Raw genomic sequence first — 20,474 nt, 5'->3', positions numbered from 1 at the left:
GAGGAAAACCAGCCCCAGTGGTAGTGGAACCCTAAGAAGTATGTTACTACTAAGGAAGCAAAACTGTTACAGGAAGACTGTTCAGTTATATCAATCTGTATAATGTTATTATGTAATATTATCATTTTGTTCTATACACTAATGCATCATTAAGTACAGATGTCAATCGAGGGTGAAACCATTTTCACTTCACTACAGACAACACCATTTCTTGTACCTGTCTCCAAAATCACTGGTACTCCCGTCACTAGTCAATGAGTGCAATAATATGTGAGCTGTCGTGACAAAATGAGTCTTGTAGTACGAAAAATGAAAAATGAGTTACTGATATATTTAGATTGATGAACATATAAGCTTTTGGTGTTTAAATCATGCTCCTAGGATCATTCAAAACATACTTAAGAGAAAATTGCCTCTAAAGATAAACGACTGATGAATTTTGTGTTGATTTTCCTATTAATTTTAAAAAATAGCTTTACAAAATGTGCTTCAAAAACATGATTACATTAGGTAACTCAACTTGGAAGTTTTTCTACTATGGAATATACATATTAAACTTATCAGAAAAATTGAAACCCAATTTTTGTCAAAATATCGCTTCAGATACTTTATACTTTATTAATTTGAACATACACCTTTGAATCGGTGACACTCAATATCAATTGGTGCGTTCGTACAAACAAAAACAAAAAAAGGGGAAAATTTAACAAACAAAATAAAATATATTTTCTTGAATATATCAAATTGGCCTGGCATACTACAAGAGTCATTTTGTCACGACAGCTCACATAATAAGTAACCAATAAACATAGTTATTAATTACAAATTATTCATTAAAAATGTTAAATAGTCATGATCTAAATTAATCATTAATCCTTACATTTTTCAACACAAATTTACTTCAATAAACTTTCTAATTTACACATAGGTTTTATTATATACATATTTATAGACTTTGTTGCATTAGAAAATTTTTGAGTTTATAATACATCTGGCTGTTCATCTTATGAATAATTTTTGCTTATATATTAAAAATAAAAACCAGGATATTAGGTGTAATTTGTCAACAAATATATTATAAGAAATAAATAATATTATATAGGTGTTTATAAGAAGAATTAACATTTTTATGCAACATGTTACAAACATAGCCTAAAAAAAAGAAAGCATAATTTACCTCTAATATTGCTATTATGGAATTAATATACAGTATAATTAATTACACTGCTACCATGCCCCTTCTTCCCCCAAAATGGCAAGAAGAAGAATAAGAGCACAGCATTAGTCTCTCCAGAGCCTCTCCCTGTTGGGAAGGCTTATTATTATCATTTATTCAGAGTTCTAAAAATCAAAATAATACAGTGTCATCATAATTATAAAATTAAACAATTATAAACAGAAAATATAATTTGATGGAAATCCTTAATAAAATCATGGCAAGTACAGAATCTAAAACTCACAGTCAACCTAAATATATACTTTTTACATTACCATTTAATCAAATAAGCTGTACTTAAAGTGGTACACAAGTTATGCTATTTCAACAATACTAGAGAACCATTTAGCAGAATAAGTTGTATTTAAGTGTTACTCAGGTTGTATTTAGGCTGTACATAAGCTCTGTCCAGATCAACAAATTTTATTTGACAAAAAAAAAAAAACTACTCATATATAGTCATGATGTGCCTATATATGGTCATGATGTGATGTCATCATGACTATATTTAGGCATGTCACATGATTTTTTTTTGTCAAATAAAATTTGATTGTCTGGACAGCGCTTTAAACAATACTTGAATGGTACTCAAGTAATATTTAAGTGATACTCAAGCAATGCTTAAGTTGTACTCTGACAAAATGTAGGTTTTACTCAAACAATATACAGGTGTATGAACATTTCTTTAAGTATACTCCAAAACAATATTAAGTGTTATTCAAACAATACTGTAAATCAGTGGTACTCATTTTCCATTATCAAGAGATAATCTATATACACAGGTAATGAAAGAACTAACAAAAATTTTTAAAATTTCCACTACCTATCTATCCAGGTCATTCTACACAAATTTTTAAAAGCCATTTTCACTCTCTGTTATCTCTTTTAATGTCTTTTCATGAATCCACTTTTTCAACCTCTTGACTGGTAGCAGACATGATGGCAGGATCCATGGTATCATTGACAGGTTTCTCTGTTCCTGACTCTGTCATTCCATCACTTCCTTGTAAGCCTGAACTGACTTTCTGATTTGTTTTGGCTTGTTGTATTTTCTCAAAATCTCGTACATCATCGATTGTTAAATCTGAAGAAATATCCAAAGGAAGTCATGAGATAAAACAAAAAAAAATAATAAAAAATAGAGATGGTGGAAAGAGGCCATAATAATTACGTTTACAATTGTACTGTTCTGGGTTTTTGAGAACTTTCTGGATTAAAGTAATATAAAAATTAAATCTAAAAAATGTGCATGAGTCATTTCAATCTGATAAGTTTATGATTAGGAGCATAAAAAAAGGAATTGAAGAAGCAAAATGATTGGACAAAAGAGGGTCACATGCGTAAAAGTATCAAAGAGATGTTGGGATTGGGTGAAAATGATCACATGGGTAGACTAAGCATTAAAGAAGTGTTGAGATTAAAAAGATTCTAGAGTAATCCAAATGACCTTTAATAACAAGGAAAAATAACTATGACCTCAAACTTATTTTTGAATACAAAAGTTGTATTCCAAAACCAAAGTACAATACTTTAATTTAAATAAAATGATAGTATCTTATGCCCCTTCCCAAGGATTCTCAACATAGGCGATGTTTGAAAAATGTATTGTAAATACTCCAAAAACAACATTCAACCAGTCTCCTAGGCCAGCGTTCTACAATCTTTAAGACTGACGACCAAGTTAGAAATTAAAAATTGAACTGCGACCCACTATTCAATAGATGCATAAGTCAGAAAGATATAGGTCTATATCGTGCTTAATATGCAACATGTGTTTCAGTGCATTTTACCTGCTTTGGTTGTGCTATAGATGTTTTTTACCTAAATGTGTCATTAAATTTTAATTATTTATAAAATTTTACATTATAAAATATAACACATGTTTTTATGTACTGTATATTATTGCCAACATAATGACAGTGACAGACTACAGCTTGCTAATTTTTGTTGATACCTGTTAAGTTCATGACCCACCCAAATATTTTGGCGACCCAGGAATGGGTAGCGACCCACAGTTTAATAAACGTTGTTCTAGGTAATAAGGATATTCAATAAGAATGTTTCCTTTGATTATTTATAGATATATTGTCTGCGTTGAACAAATAAATCTGGACAGTAAAATCACTTGAATTACTTGCTTTGTATGTTTAAGGAAGTTATTTAGTTTTAAATTGAAAAATAAACAAAAACATACTTTCCTTGCAAATATCAAATGCATAAATACCACAATGCTATAATCTTTTCATAGACTCAAACATTGGCTAGTAATCAATTTAAGGTTTTCTATAGAAAAGAATGGAAACTGTAGCGGATTCAAAGGGAGGGGGGGAGGCAGCTGCCTACATTCCACCCCCACCCTTAATTTTTCAAGATTATAAGATGGAGAAAAAAAGAGTGCCATTTCCGGACATCTAGAGGTTCCATAATCATACATTTTCTGTCTGGTGTAGATCATAAATCTGTGAAAATCCCGGTCTGCCCTCCCCCCCCCCATCTATTTTGAATCCCTCGATCCACCATTGGGAAAGAGGTCAAACTCTACTAATTTTGCATGAACGCAATGAAATGCAAAGTAGTACTAACACGTTCTCAGGCACCCTGTTATATAGTTCAAACAGTTCTTTACACACGGCACACGTTTGATTCAAACAACTTTTATGTTTATATCACTCTTTAGAAAGATCTCCTCTAAGCTGTGGTAGTACTCTTGGAGATAGGACTGCATTCCAAAGAAAACCTGAGAGTCAAATCCATTCTACACTCTTTGGTTGGTTGGTAAATAATTTGAATCATTTACATATGCCAATCTAATATAATATTTACCCAATTTCTATATTTAGAAACATTTGGCACCAACCAAAATATCATAACAACAGATTACTGTATATTGAAATGATTTTTCCACGAATTTCAAGATTTTTCTTTAAATTAACACTACAAAAATGTTAAAAAAGTAAAATGTACTGTAATATTGTGAATATCTTTATATGTGTTAAAAGCCATGTCAAATATTCTGTCTAAAAAGAGTACTGTATCTAATAAACTAATTGAATGGTATGTTTATGTGAAAAGGCATCTAGAGAATGTGTTAGGATATATTCTTGAGTAAAGTAGATAAATACACAACACCCATGTTCACATCACATTAGCTTGTTCCTTCCTCAGAATCACCCTTATATACACTCCACATGCACAGTAAAATATTAAGTACTTTTAAAAAAATGTCGAACGTACTGTACTCAAAAGCAGTAGCAATGAGGCAACACTCTGAGAATACTTTAAACATTTATTTAGCAGCTTTCATTGGCAGTCGATGCCGACTTCAATCAGGTGTGGCATGGACTGTCATGAATGCTCTGTTGATATATTTTTTACCAAAAGTATTATCTTCACACACAAAATTCGATTCAGGTGCTATCTTGGGAAATTAAGCAAACTAGAAACTTTATTCATGATATGTTTGTCTTTCTCCATTAGAGTATAATTTGGTAATGTTTAATATAAGTATAGAATTTTAATGTTACACTGCAATAAAAGCATAGCTGTTTAAAAGTGGATGATATTTAATCTGTCTATAGTAAGATGTTTGTAAGCATGGACTATTTGTTGGGTTTTAGTCAGGCTGGAAATAATCCGCTACAGGCAATTAAAGACAACTACTGTATTTCTGGAGGTATTAATAGATCGATCTCTGATGCGAATTATAGCTATTAGTAGTTGTATCCAGTGTAAATTTAATGCTTAAATGTAAATGACCAATAACTTTAAATACATTTTTTTATATTTAAGTCAAACAAACAAAAGCTATTTACCAATCCATTCATCTATCCAAGTAAACGCCTGCCGATGACCCAGTAATAGGATTTCCTGAATCGACTGAGAAAATAAACAATTATTCAATTAACCATGTACTGTATTGATAATTGATTTTTTCCCCTTTAATACTACAATTTTTTTCTTCATTTCTATCATCATCGTCTTTTTAATGTATTGAATTACTAATCATTAGTAGTTTTTCATAACAAGTCTTAAAGAGCTGGTATCTAATTAATAAATCTAGATGAATATTTTTCTTTATTAATTTACATTGTAATGGGCCTATATCAAAGAAGGCATCAAATTATCTACAGAACAATATTATACATATATTGTAATGCTTTACCCTGTGAACGAAATCTTCAACCCTTGATCTTAGTCCCCACACATCAAAGCGTACTTTAGTCCCTTTGTATGAACACATTATTGGTTTTGTCTTTTCCTGGAGAAAAAAATTCAAAAACATTATCAAATAATTACAGAATACTAGAGACATAATTAAATCTAATATTGAAAGAATCCTAGATAAAACAAAGATTTTAATAATTTGTAAATCCATGGAGGTAAGAATCCCATCACTTTTTTAAACACTTACAATAATAATACAAATAATGATGTTGACAATGATGGTAATAATGATAAAGATGATATACTGTATCTAGTATCCATCAAATGAGTGGCATTAATGGCAATTTATGACAAAAAAAATAATTAATTAACGAACAGAACAGACAGCGTCTGTCATTGCAATGAACACTTCATAATAAGATAACTGATATGTTTCTGAAAGGGCATGTAAATCTAGTACACACTGATGTAAACAAAGTCCACAAATCCAGTTGTTTTGTTTCTAAGTGGCCATCCATTATTTCCATCATTAAGGCGCTTTCGATTGCACTACGACGGTAGGACGTAGAACGTAATGACGTCACTAAAGTCATCTGCGCATGCGAGAACGTTAAGGTCACTTCATCGAGCAGATTCTGGAACACAATTTGGCCAAATCTACGTATGCAGAGAACGTAGGACGCCAGGTAGGACGGTCACGCATGAGTGAGTCCGTTCTAGCGTCGCACAAATCGAAGGCTCCCTATCATGTTCATGTACAAAACATACTCTATTCTGTGACCACCTACTGAAAGAGTACACAATCAAATCATGATATTTTTCATTTTGAGATCATCATTTTATCAGAGACGTTGTTTTGTAGTGAAGGTGAGTTTGATTAAATGGAGGAAAACTGTAGTATTACTATTATCCAAATGCAAACATTTGTCATTCATTAACAAGGGAAGATGGAGGGGGCGCAGGAAAGAGCGGGGACCGGGCCGGCCACGGCCCACAAATTTTGGAAAGTAATAACAAAAAAAAAGAAAAAATTAATCACCCATAATGCCTCGGAGGTTATTTTCGAGTGTCTAGAAAACAAAAATTTCATGGTGGAATGCCCTCGGACCCCCTATTGTAGTGTTTGTTTCGTTTGGCCCCTTTTGGACATCTTTGGATCCGCCCCTGATTAACACTAACTGATAGACCTGGCTGATAATTACTTCGTCATACAAAGACTATACATTAAACCACTCACATCACAGGATGAATCATTAACAATGTTTAAATGTATTCTATTCATTATTATTCCACTCTATTTTTGTTACACTAACAGAAAATCTGACCTTAAAGACCTTCAGTATAAAATAAAAATGATTATATCAGTTGAAAAAAAATTCACAAAATATATTTTAAATTAATTAAGTATGAAGTAAATACATTTTGAAATATTTAATATTTACATATATGGTTTTAAAGTAAAATTGAGTTTTCTCTTGATATAAATACATTTGAATAAATTACTGATAATATTATAACAGTGTACAAAATGGTGGCAGCGCTGCAGTTTTAAAATTGAAATACTAATATTTAAATGAGGGGAGATGATGGGCCCATCTTTAATACACACATATGCCTATATGGTCAAGATGACATCACATCATGATCATACATAGGCACATCATGACTATGAGCATTCAACAGTCTTTTGTTAAAGAAAATTTGATAGTGTAGATAGGGCTTTAAAAGAGTTGCTTTGTGTCATAATGCCTGACCCTAGGGATCTGAGGTCACAACTGGATGCAGTGAGTTCTATTAACACTAATCCGCACGTGACATTTGGATTCGATACAATGATAATGAGCTTATATCATGTAACGAATGTCGCAAGAATTTCTCAATTTTCGCACTCAGATTCATCAACCCTTCTCCATTTGGAATACTGTACTTTAGAAGCGACACAAACGATAAAAATTAAACATCAATTCCTTTCTTCTTATAAAAATGTGTATTATAATTAAAGTAAATAGTGAATTAATTGTATACTTTACAAAGAAAATAGCTAGACACAGCTGGTGTGTGTATATGTGATTACCAATGCTGTTAAAGCAGGGCAGAAGCTTGGATTAATGACAATTTATTCTACAATTCCAAATCCTTGCCTATGGCAACTGTAGTACAGTATTTAACCTATATTGATCTGTTCTCTGTCTCTCGAACCTACAGTCTTGTAATACATGGATTAATACTGTTATCTTTTTTTTGTCAATACAACATTCAGTAATTAACACGAGGAGAATAGCAAATAAGTAATCAATAACATATGTAAAATTAAATGAGATTAAAAACAATAAAAACACATAAACAGTGAAAGTATTGTACTGTAATTGGTGGTTCATGGAAGTGATTATTAACTACATGATAATCAATTAGATGGAAAGGCAATACTGATAGGATTACATGGAAAGGCAATACTGATGCGATGTACATGGGTCAATGTATTAACAATTTATCAATATTACTCTGAAAGCAATTGACTCTTCACGCTACTATATAAACCATATTTCTCAGATACAAACAGCCAGTCTCCAAAAATGAACAGCTATTTTATGACACTGATTCATAGTTCAGCCAATCTAAAAATTACTTTTAAGGCAATTAACATTTTTAACTTCTTTCTAAATGGTCTACTGGTGAGGGGAAAATGGACACAACCATTGTTGTTTAGGAATAAAATAATTTAATAATCATAAAATAAATAAGAAATATCTAAAATAAAATAAATTATTAAAATATTAAATCTAATATCTAAATAAGTAAATCTAAATACATTAATAGTTAATTGTATAAGTAAATAAATGAAATTGTTTAAAACTCACCCTCCATCCAGGTTGAAGAAGACCTCTCTGTGTTTTGGTGGATTGAAATTTAGTTGGGTCCTGAAAAATAAAATCATGTTTTTTAATAATACAATTTCCCTTCTTGCAAGCTACATACTGTAAAACACAGTTTTAGAGTTTCTTCACATTACGATAAATCCATCACGTGCACTGCAAGACACGCAAGACACGACAGATATCTGTGAAGTAATCCATATGACCTAAGACCTTCTTGCATCATAGTTGTTTGGATCGAATCAGATCCACGCCGGAATGGCTGCTAATTCTCATTACAGAATAGTAAACTATACAATGCTCAGTCAAAGTCTTACAAGTTACTTAGGACTACAGACATGAGAAAAAAAGATTGGTATTTTCCGGAAATTTGAACCTGTACTCTTGGGCAGTGCCACCGAGAGGGGGCAGGGGGAGCAAGATCCCCGGGCCCCAAGTTGACCAGGGGCCCATAGAAATTGCAGGTGGCATTTTTCTTTCAATGTTTTTTCAAAAATAATAATTACTATCATGGGCCCTCAATAATGGCATGGGTCCCTTAATAATGGTCCAGATTGACAGGGTTCCCCCCCCCCAATCTTTCTTGTGCTTTGTGCTCGTAACTCGGGGCCACACCAACCCTTGCCCCAGGCCTGTTACAGCCTTCCCTCTTGGCAGCCCTGTTCTTGGTGGTGGAAGGCAGTGTCTATCCTTGTAAACTAACTTGATTGGCACCCGTTGCCTAAACTTTAAACTGTACTATGTAAGGGGAGCCCTGGTACAGTACTTGACATGGACGTCCATTCCTAAACTAAGGTAACGCATTTTAACTTATTTGTATTTCTGTGGGAAGGCACACGCTTGCTACTTTTTTAAAGACTTTTTTTGTTTTTCTTCACTTTTTAATATGATACGGTGAATAGTATTTACATTAAGTACGACATTATTAGTCGTGCACAAGCGTAGGCAACATGGGCACTATACAAGCTACAAAGGGCCAATCAATGGTTTACAGAAAATAAAGACCATGAATTGCATGCATCTATGGGCTGATACATTATTATTATTATTTATTATTATACATGGCGTGAGCCACTTTTGCAGCCCTTCTACAGGTTGGGGTTTCTAAGCATGACTGGCCAAGAATGGTCAGTGTGTGGTTTTTAACTCACAACCACAGAAACCACTGCATCAAACCACTTTCCCATCAAAGACTTCTATTGTTCGGACACACAGGCTAAGCCTATGCTAACAATACTATAATTATTATTACAAAAGAAACGAATTAAAAATGCACTGTTTATAGTAGCTATTAAATATGTGCACTGCTCACTGCTATACAATGTACGGTAGGAATTTAAATTGATACGGAATGTAGCTTTAAACAAAAAAAATCATACGTAAATTTGAAAAAGATTGTTAACTACAAGTAAAATTTAGTACATTGGTTTACATACTAAACTACGCACTGCTATCCTCAATTTTCGATATCATTTATTTACCATAAAACATATTCATCATTTAATTTATTGGATTTTTCAGAGAAATTGCAATGATTGGGATTTTGTTAAGTGAGATTGGATCAATTTGCCATCATTGCCATTGTTAATAGCACTTGGATAGAGGCACAATTAATCAAAAAGCATCTAATAATTGAGTGATTGATGGTAGCATACAAAAAACACCCAGACAAAGTAATCTGCGATAATTGCTGATGGATACAAAGTGCATGCTGATTGTGATTGGTTAATTGACTGTTAGGTTTAAATGGGATGTTGTTTGATTGGCTAATAAACTTATTAGTTAATTAATTAACTTAATAACTATTTGTTAGATTGGTGTGCTGTCAAATTGATATATTAGGGATCTTTCAATTGCCCGACAGTAGGACGTAATGCCGTCACTAAAAGTCACCAGCGCATGTGACAACGTTCAGTTCTCCTTGTCGCGTGGATTCTAGAACGCAATTTCGCCAAATCTATGTATGCAGAGAATGTAGGATCCCCGGTAGGACGGTCACGCATGAATGATTCCGTTCTAGCGTCGCATACATCACAAGCTCCCTATTGATAGTCATATTGAGTTATATGATTGAGATATTCAGTGAAAACACCTTTAATCTGGGATTGGGAGGATTGAATTTAGGGTGGGGAAAAATAAGGAAACTGGAAGTGATGAGAGAAAATTAAGGGGAGGGGGGGCTGGTTGTACATTTTATTAATTGTGAACTTTGTCAAATTTAAAAACCTTCTGTCACCGCCATACCCCCACCCCCTTCTAGTGATTTATGTTATAGAAACCACCTCATTTCTGTTTTATTTTTCTCTTATTTCATGTGTTTCAATTAAATTAATGTTTTCTGAGTGTATTTGGTTCTCTGAATAAATTGAATTAACTGAAATATCCCCTTAACATTTGTTATAGAATATAAAAAATACCTTACAAAATTAATTAAAAAGATAAGGCTGAGACTAAGATCAATGCAAAGTTTTTGCTAATTTACAGTTTTTATACTACTCTCTCACATTTCACTGTTGGTCTACATAAACTATGCCCACTTTCCTTTCTCATGGCCCTGTCACACCTTGGCGATTAAACCAGTGTATCTAAAACGCTGGCATACGCTGAACTATTGATGTTTTTTTTTCAATTTCGGGAGTGGGACGTATACATAACATATTAGTAACTTATATAGAACGTTTTGATAACTTATAGATAACTTATACCAACGATTGCTAGCTGCCAAATTTTTCATACGTTGGCATACTCTGGCTAACAAAGTGTGACAGGTCCATCGGTTTGTATTGTTTTCTGTTTGAACATCTTCCTTTTAAATTAATTGGATCATCACATACCTTAAGCTCAGTTCACACTACAAAATTCTATGTAACAAATTTGTGTGATATGCTCACATATGATGATGTCAAATTACATAGTGTGGACAAAGACAATTCTTCTTCAAAGTGTACAATATATATCCATGCATATCTCATTTTCCCTGATGTTGGAAAACTGAAAAATTCCACCTTTGAGGATACATTACTTATTCAGCATGTTGTGTATTGAATGTGAAATGAATCGTAACATCATGTTGACACCAGTGTGACATTCAAACACTGTATACAGTATAGCAGGAAATAATAACTAAATGACTAAACGGCTGATTTTCAACAATCTCTTTTTTTTTTCCCAACAAAAATACATCCGAATGAAACATAATACTGTACACTACTCACAATCATGCACTAGAAAAACACATTAATGTTATGCACTGTATTTGAGACTTTCTAGTAATTTTATGATTTATAGCAGTGGTAAACCCTTTTTGCATCTGTTTTATAAGAAAAATTATTTCCATTGTGTACAGAGTGATTAGAGGTTTAACATAATTTTGGAAATGGTGCTAAACTAAAGCAGAATTGTGGTCTAGACTTAAAAAAAAAAGATGCAAAAAGCGAGACAATACTGTAAAATAAAATAGAAAGAGCAGAAGAGTGAAGTATTGTATTCAAAGTGGTTTCAATCAATTTAAATTATATGTCACATTTATAAATATCAGGGTATCTTCATTCATAATCAATATCAAAAAGATGTAATAATATAAATTCATTGCAGTTTAAAAAACTGAATTGTGAAAAATGTTTACAGTAATAAAAGGCATAAAAATCACAAAATAAAAAAAAAAATTATTATAAATTATATATTTTAGTGGTGGTTACATCGCAAAAGAGAAAAAAAAAATATTTTTATTATTTCATATTATTAATATTTTTTCTTTTTTTGGGGGGGGGGCAAAAGGGTGTTTTAGTAAGAGTAGCGGAGTGAAGTGCGTGGGTGTTGGTTGGAAATTTGGAACATATTTTGGGAGATATATTTTATCTCTAAGCCTGTATTAATAACACAAAATTGATTTTTGCGACGAGTGACTGGTTTGGCTTGTCTTTGCCACATATTGTTCTTAAGCAATTTATATCTAGCAAGAAAAACTATATAATAAATATATTGTGCAATAATTAAATTAAGATTTTGCTTAAATTCACATATGAATCCAATTCAGAATATAAATTGTGTGTTATAGCAATGTACTGTATGTGAATTACCAACAGCAACTCCAAAAAATATAATATTTAATCTTCATCTGCATATATTCAATATTTTCATTTGCATATTCAATTTTGGAATGGAAACAATTTGATAAAAACATAATTAAAGATTTAAAAAAAAAAAGTGTTAGTGTCCCCTTGTAGCGGATACTGGCGGGCTACAAAAGCTTGCTATATTATGAATAAAAAGATATTACATCTACTGTAGCATTTATTATTTTAATTTGCAATATATCTTCATTATTTTCTCCCATACATCAAAAATAATTTATGATATTGAATGCTACGGTAGATGTAATCAACTCTGATTCATTATTTATGCCTTAAGCAAAGTAAAACGCAATTAATATTTTATATGCTGTCATTCTTCTAAGATAGAAGTTGTATGTCACTGCCCTGCAGCGAGTTACATGTTATGGGCAGTTTTAAAGCCTACAGTACACTTCCTTAGGACAAAACTGGGTGCTAAAATAGGCAGACGGAGCTGTAAAAAAAAACAAAAACAAAAAACCCAAGTACTGTATGTTGGTTGTTTTAGCCTTACACAAGCAAAATGCAGAGCATGGGTTTGAACTACTGGTACCAACCTCAAGGTTGTGAGTTGAAATCGCAATTATTTTCTTGAATATAATGAAAATAACCTGACAATACAATAGGATTTGCATATGATGATGTAAATTGATTGAACCAGAACAAAAAACATCAAAAGTGCCTTGTACCTTTATATCTCAAGCATCTTTTCCATCTACCGGCCATTGTTATTTCGTTTTAGTAGGAACCAAGAGAGTCCACACCCAACTCAGGCCCACCAAGTTATTTCTTCCCGACAGATTTTACCCTGGCTCCCCCCTACTGCTGGGCCAGGCCACCCAAACAGTTGGGCCCCCAGGCTCAGCTGGCCTGCGCGCTTGTGCCATCCCTGAAGCTAACAAGGATTTCAGTTTCAGTTTCTTTTATTAACCTTCAAATCATGAGCCAAAGCTGAACAAATATTCCTATTTAAAAAATTTAAAATATTAACCTAACAAGATTAAAAGATTAACATTAGAGCTGGAAACTGAAATTAATGAAAAATAAAATGCATATTATATTATACAGAATTACACCCTTATCCATAATCATACAGTATATTAAATAGAATGATTCATTATTATTAAATTTACAAGGATTGCACAAAATTAGATTAACATTAAAATTACAGCAAACTGGGAAGGAAAAAAGGAGACATCAAAAATTGGACCAAATTCTTTAAAATTATACAGAAAAAAAAACCCCAATTAAATAAAGAGAATAAAACTGGACCAGTACTGGGTTTAACATTCATTGTCATGTATTTATTTATTTAATTATTATAGGTTTAAAATTTATCAACTTCTGAATAAATTTTAATAAGACCAAATATAAAGTGTTAATATTATTTTAGGTAGTATAGTTTTTAAATATTTTAAACATTTTACACTGACAATGCTCTGAAAGTTAAATTTAAAAATGGTTAGAGTTCTAAATTATTTAACAATAAATTATCTTGTATATTTTATTGTACAAGCCTTTGTAATATTCCTGCACAGTCATGTAGGCTTCCGTGATGGCTTGTATCACTTTCGTTGGAGTTTGTTTCATACATGACAAGCTTATCGGTAAGCCCAGTGGTTTCATGGAAAACTGGGAGTTGCATAGTGTATGGTGCACAATATTCTAACTGTCTCTTATACACATCTAGATGTGTATAAGAGACAGCTTTACTAGTAATATGCCTGTTATCTATTTAATTTTTTTTAATTTGTAGTTAAGTTTTTGCTCTCTTTGTTATTTTCTGCTTTTAAAATGTTTTTGTAGATAAGAACTGAACCACTTTGGAAATAAGTACTATGTATTGAAAGTGTATATTCAGTATAAAGAAAGAATAAATAAAATAAATAAATGTTTCTTTTCTTTTTTTAAGCGCCTTGAGATACTGTGCAAGCTATATTAAATCCAATACATTACTGTACATTACATCACATCACGTTTTATTTTGGGTTAATTATGAAAAGAAAAATAACACTGAATTTGGAACACACACATCATACATCCAATGATGTTCAACCCAGCTTGGCGTCAAAGTAGCAAAACTGTAAACAAATTTTGAAAGTGAATTACCTTAAATGAGTTGCCGCAAGACATACAATTTTTTAGAATTGAGAATTCATCAGAAAAAAGTCTGAATGACAGGTGAGCAAAATGTGACACTCAGGTAAAAATTTTATCTCCAGGTCAAAATGTTTCCATGAAAAAACAAATTAATTTTCCAAGGAGACAAAAAGAATGATTACAAGTGTGGCACTTACACATTTCCTGGCTTCTGGCCAGCTTTGATCCTTGGTTTTTGTCAGATCTTTAGATTTTTGTTTCAGGGAAATTGAGTGATTGTGTTATCATCAAATGAGTTTTTTAAATTAGCAATAATGATGCTTGAACATTATAGCTAATTAATGCATATTGTGCCCTTGTAAAAATATCATGATCAGAGTACAGTATAATGTAGATGACCATGTTGATGACATTGCTGATTATATTGATGATGATGATGATGATAACAATATTAATGATAATGATAACATAACAATAATAGAAAATAAAACTCAGGATATTCAGTACTTTTATGACTAGTTTATTTATGACAGTACACAAGCTTTCGTGCAAAGCAGTCCTTTTGTCTTAATTGTATGCTTGAATAATACACGATGGCGTGTATTTCAATACTTGGAGTATGTATACTTTCTTATCTGAGATTAATCAGTGGACCTTTCGGTTTTTGAATAATTAACTTGCTTAGGTCTATACACCAAGTTTATGTTAACTTCACATTCACCTGAAGAAGTGCACTGTGTGCATATAAGAGACAGGAAGTGCACTGTGTGCACGAAAGCTTGTGTACTGTCATAAATAAACTAGTCATAAAAGTACTGAATATCCTGAGTTTTATTTTCTATTATATATTAGACTAGTACGGCTTATCTATTTTTTATATAACAATAATAATAATACAAATAATGATAATAATAATGACGACAATAACAAAAATTAATAGATATGCTTTGTCATTTGTCAGAGACAAAGAAATTGGTTTTGCTCCATGATGCCGTAAATAGTGAACTATGCATCCCAGGGTAGGGTCATTCATATGCTAGCATTTTAAAAGTTTTATCTTTGTTTTTAAGGAGAGAGGTGGTGTAGTTTCAGAGTGCACTCGCTTGAAATTGGCTTCTGGGAGGCTGAACCATAGAAACAGGTCCAAAGATTGATGGAAATACTGATACACAAAATTTATTTACAAATTAGTAGGTTTTCACTACTATATCTTCTCAGGGAATAATGTCAATTTGCTCAGGACGACTTTATATCGAACAATCACAGAAGATATACTGTAAACAACTTGGACCACATACTGTACTATCCCATAATGATAATGAGTCATCCTGAGTCAAAGCAATAGCATCAATAAACCATAGAGGTATTACTGAGATCACTTGGCAACAAATCCCTTTGACGCGACAAACCAATGTGTTCCCCGCCTATGGTTCGCACGCGGGTATCTATCTTAATATTAACCATTTTTTCATTACCAACAATTTGGCAACAACAGGCTTTTATACGCTCCAACGCAGCAGTTGTGTGATGTTAAGCAATGAACTGTTGGATGCTTAACTCAATAAATGTCTTAACATTGTTCCCCTAATTGGATATTTTTCTGACTTTTAGAATGTTACTTGTATATTTTAGGAACAGATTCCACAAAATAATTTCTGTTGCAATTATGGGTTTATCATAATTATGTCACAGATTGACTGGTTTCACTATAAAGCTAAGGGAGCCTAAAACTGAAAATTACTCTGACTTTGAATTGGACGATAGTCCACATGTATTCACACTAAAATGACTTAGTTTATTATAATTCTCAATGATTCCTTAATTAATATCTGTTAAAATTAGAATTATCGAGTTTTAATCAATTTATTGAAATTCAAGTTGAAATAAATAATAATAATGAAAATTTATAAAGTGCCAGTGGTATCCATTAAAGAAACGCTCATGGCGCCACCACTATATGAAAGTCAAATAAGAAAAAAGGAAAATTTATGAAACCAGAAAAACAGTTGTATGATTACATGAGCCGTATTAGGTAAGTGTCGCTATATCTAGTCAGGTATGTGCAAAAGTAATAAACATACCATACTTTTAAGGCTCACATAAATGTTTCATTAAATTCAAAACTCTTTTTTTCGTAAAAAATATTTTTTTAAAGATAAATGTAGTTTTAATGTTGAAATGATTTTTGCAACCATAGTGATTGACTATACGCTAAGCAGTGCACATGGAAAAAAGAAGGTGCTTCCCATTTCGCCAATTTGTTGGTAAACAAAGCGTGCTGAGCAACTGGTGGCGGGGAACACATTAGATTTCAAAGACATCGCATAAACTGACTTTACACGCTGCGTAATCTTTGTTCTTTGCTTATTTGCATAGTGTTGCGTGCGCAGAGTTTCTTCGAGTGATATCCTCACTAATACCTCCATGATTAAACATTGCTTGCTGTGAATTTGATCAATCGTGAAGACTGATTGATTGATGGGTGTTGAGGATGTTCGAGAGCTCCATATCCTTTTGCAATTAGTGTTCTGCAAGTGCTGAATGATTGATAATTCAACATGCTCAATCTAGATCAAATATTCACTTTTTTTAAATTATGGATATGTTGCGATATAAACCATGTACAAGACGAAGCTATATCCATGTTTAAAATAATGAATTCTCAAATGCTAACTTATTGAAAAAACAAATTTCAAGAGCAATAAAACATACATGACCAGGTGTAAGGATTTACTTGAGGTACCCAAACCGAGTACTGAATATAAGAAAAGAAGTTTTTCCTATCAGGGAGCCATTGTCTGGAATAACCTAAAACTCAATATGAGAATGGCCCCAAATGTTCATACTTTTAAAAACTATTAACAAATAATTGATTTTTGGTTTCTTTTTACTTTTTTATTTCTGTTTTGCTTTTTTAAAATTTTACTTTAAAAAAAAAAAAATTTGTTATTTATTTATTTTTCTTTCTTTTCTTTCTTTTGTCTTGTAATTGTTTTTGTAATTTAAATTTTGTTAATATTTACTTTTCAAATAGTTTACTTCTCCCTCATCTTTGATTCATTTCTTAATCCACAGCGAGTGCTTTGCTACCTACACTATGGATGTGTCTGTACACTATCACTAAATTATTATATTTTCCCTTAATTATTTTTTTCAAATTTCAGCAATGCATCATCACTTACATATAAACCATACATAAAAGTATTATTTTTAAAGTAATTCCATGTCAAATCAACAAAAAGTTTTAATTAATCTCTCGGTTTTTGTTCAAAATTTAGGATGTGGTTGACTCTTGAGAAATGATTAGAAATGAAATATTTTTGCTCTAGGCCTCTTAATTAGCGCTAATGAAGTTTGAGCTAATTAAATATATTGGTTACTGAGATATGGTCTGCAAGGTATCGCTGATTAGCTCAAAGTTCGTTAGCATGTATCTTGCTAATTAAGAGGCCTAGTGAAAAACATTTACATTTTTTGATCGTTTCTGACGAGTCCCAACCACATACTAAAATTTGAATAAATCCGAGAGATTAAGGAAAAATTTTGATTGATTTGACACGGAATTGCCCTTTTCCCTTATTTTAAAATTATTTTCTCAATCAACAGTGAGTTCCTTGCCCTTACATATGAATGTGTTGCTCTATAAACCATGTATAAAAGTATTATTTTTACTTTTCCCTTATTTTTTTATTTATACAGTATCTCAATTGAGAGCATGTGCCTTGAATATTGAACGAAGGATGAGTTGTTCTATAAAGCATGTACTGTCTATCCAAAAAATGGAGTTATTACCAGATGCAAGACAAATCTCAGTTTTCACAAGTTTCAAATGCATGAGTATGGGACTGGAAGGCAAGCATCTCTATCAGCAATCTTTCATGTAAAAATAGATTGAGGAAATATTTTCCCTGCAAACTAACAGATTCATAAAATAATAACATCATAATTTCATCCCACAGCCTAATCACCTTCTCTAACTGTATACATACCGTAAAACCTTGAATTGAAGCCCAATGGGCTTAATCTCTAGATGAAGCCCATCTCCTCTTAATTAGCGCTAATGAAGTTAATTAAATATCTTGGTTACTGAGATATGGTCTGCGAGGTATCAATGATTAGCTCAAAGTTCGTTAGCATGTATCTCGCTAATTAGGAGGCCTTGTGAAAAACATTTTCATTTTTTGATCATTTCTGACAAGTCCCAACCACATACTAAAATTTGAAAAAATCCGAGAGAACAAGGAAAAATTTTTGGTTGATTTGACACAGAATTACCCTTTTCCCTTATTTTAAAATTATTTTCTCAATCAACAGAAAGTGCTTTGCCCTTACATATGGCTGTGTTGCTCTATAAACCATGTTTAAAGTATTATTTTTTACATTTCCCTTATTTATTTTATTTATACCCCTTATTTTTTTTATTTATACATTATCTCAATTGACAGCATGCCTTGAATATTGCATGAAGCATGTAGGCCTATGTCTATTAAAAAAATGGAGTTGTTACCAGATGCAAGAAAAATCTCAGTTTTTACAAGATTCAAACGCAAGAGAATAGGACAGGAAGGCAAGCATCTTTAATCAGCATTCTTCCATGTGAAAATTAGATTGAGGAAATATTTTCCCTGCGAACTAACAGATTCATAAAATAATAACGTCCTAATTTCATCCCACAGCCTAATCACCTTCTCTGACTGTTTTCTATACATACCGTAAAACCTTGAATTGAAGCCCAATGGGTTTAATCTCGAGACGAAGCCGACCTCGAATTGAAGTCCCCCGGCCCTATTTAGTTTGCAAAATTAGCCTCGAAAAGAGGCCCATGCTATTCTTTTCAAGATAGCATAGTCTTCTTTTCAGGATCGTATAGTACATACACTGTACATGAATTTCAAAAAACAAAAATTAAAAATAAGCTTGGTTTATATAGTAGTTTAGGTGATTTAATGTCAGTTAAATACACTCCATGGTACAGACTGATGTTACAGTGGCCGTATTTATTGTTTTATAGTACAAATTCACAAAATTTACAGCACTCATTTGAAAAGAAGCCCCAACCTCTTTACTTTGCAAAAATAGCCTCGAAAAAAAGCCCATCTTGAAAAGAAGCCCATCTGAAGTTCGCAAAAAAACAGAAGCCCAGGGCTTCAATTCGAGGTTTTACGGTATGTATGTTTCTTCCTAATTATATAAATTTAAAGCATTTACCATCCCATTACTACACTGCTTACACTCACTAATAACATTTTATTTTTATTTCTCCTCCGTCTGGATGGTTTTGGCAAAACTACTTGCTAACCAAGAAAACAAAATTTTATTTTTAATTTGTTTTCAGCCCTTCTCTGATGATCTTTAAAAAAATTATGTTTGCGAAACAAGGTATAAAAAAAGGCTCACTATTAATACAGTATAATTGGTTTACTGTAGGAGTGATATGGGATCCAGATGAATTTCTTTTTAAAATGGTATTAAAAATGTGTCTGTATGACATTGAAAACACTTTCTTGTTCTAACTTCAGTTGAAATACTAATTTAATTAAATATAATATTGAAAGTAAGATTCACGAAATAATATTTTATTGTTCAAGTTTAAAAGCTTGATTTATACAGTGGTTTAGGTGATTTAATGCCGGTTAAATACACTCCATAATACAGTACAGATTGATGTTACAGTGTCCTTATTTATTGTTTTATAGCACAAATTCACAAAATTTACAGCATTAATTTTGTAAAGAAGCCCCCCCCCCACTTTTTTATTTTGGAAAAGTAGCCTCGAAAAGAAGCTCATCTCGAAAAGACCCCATCTCGAAAAGAAGCCCATCCAAAGTTCACAAATAAAAGAAGAAGCCCAGGGCTTCGACTCGACGTTTTACGGTATTGTAACAGCACTTGCATGCAAGTCATCAAACTCGCACTAATAACCAAAGTATGCGTGGGCAGGCAGGGAAACTCTGTTAGCAGTTCAAATATCATAGCAGCAATAAAATACTGGTAAGAATGACACACACA

The 20,474-nt window shown here is 32.2% G+C and overlaps 1 protein-coding gene across 1 annotated transcript in view; it reads right to left on the bottom strand.

Annotated features, from left to right (window-relative positions):
• Nucleotides 1–381: 381 nt before the first annotated feature.
• LOC117118562 (cytoplasmic phosphatidylinositol transfer protein 1-like) overlaps nt 382–20,474 on the bottom strand; it is a 50,421-nt gene continuing 30,328 nt past the window's right edge. The window contains exons 7-10 of the mRNA XM_033263176.1: nt 8,239–8,298; nt 5,379–5,474; nt 5,029–5,092; nt 382–2,300 (exon numbers count right to left, since the gene is read on the bottom strand). Of these exons, the coding sequence (XP_033119067.1) occupies nt 2,113–2,300; nt 5,029–5,092; nt 5,379–5,474; nt 8,239–8,298 (408 nt within the window). The 3' untranslated portion in view covers nt 382–2,112. The remainder of the gene's footprint in view (nt 2,301–5,028; nt 5,093–5,378; nt 5,475–8,238; nt 8,299–20,474) is intronic.

This window comes from Anneissia japonica, unplaced genomic scaffold (assembly GCF_011630105.1).
Source record: "Anneissia japonica isolate Jap-2015-1 unplaced genomic scaffold, ASM1163010v1 scaffold3180_len207689_cov159, whole genome shotgun sequence".
Lineage (NCBI taxonomy): Eukaryota > Metazoa > Echinodermata > Crinoidea > Comatulida > Comatulidae > Anneissia > Anneissia japonica.
The sequence above is the reverse complement of the archived record's forward strand: the minus strand, read 5'-3'. Positions and strand labels throughout refer to the sequence as shown.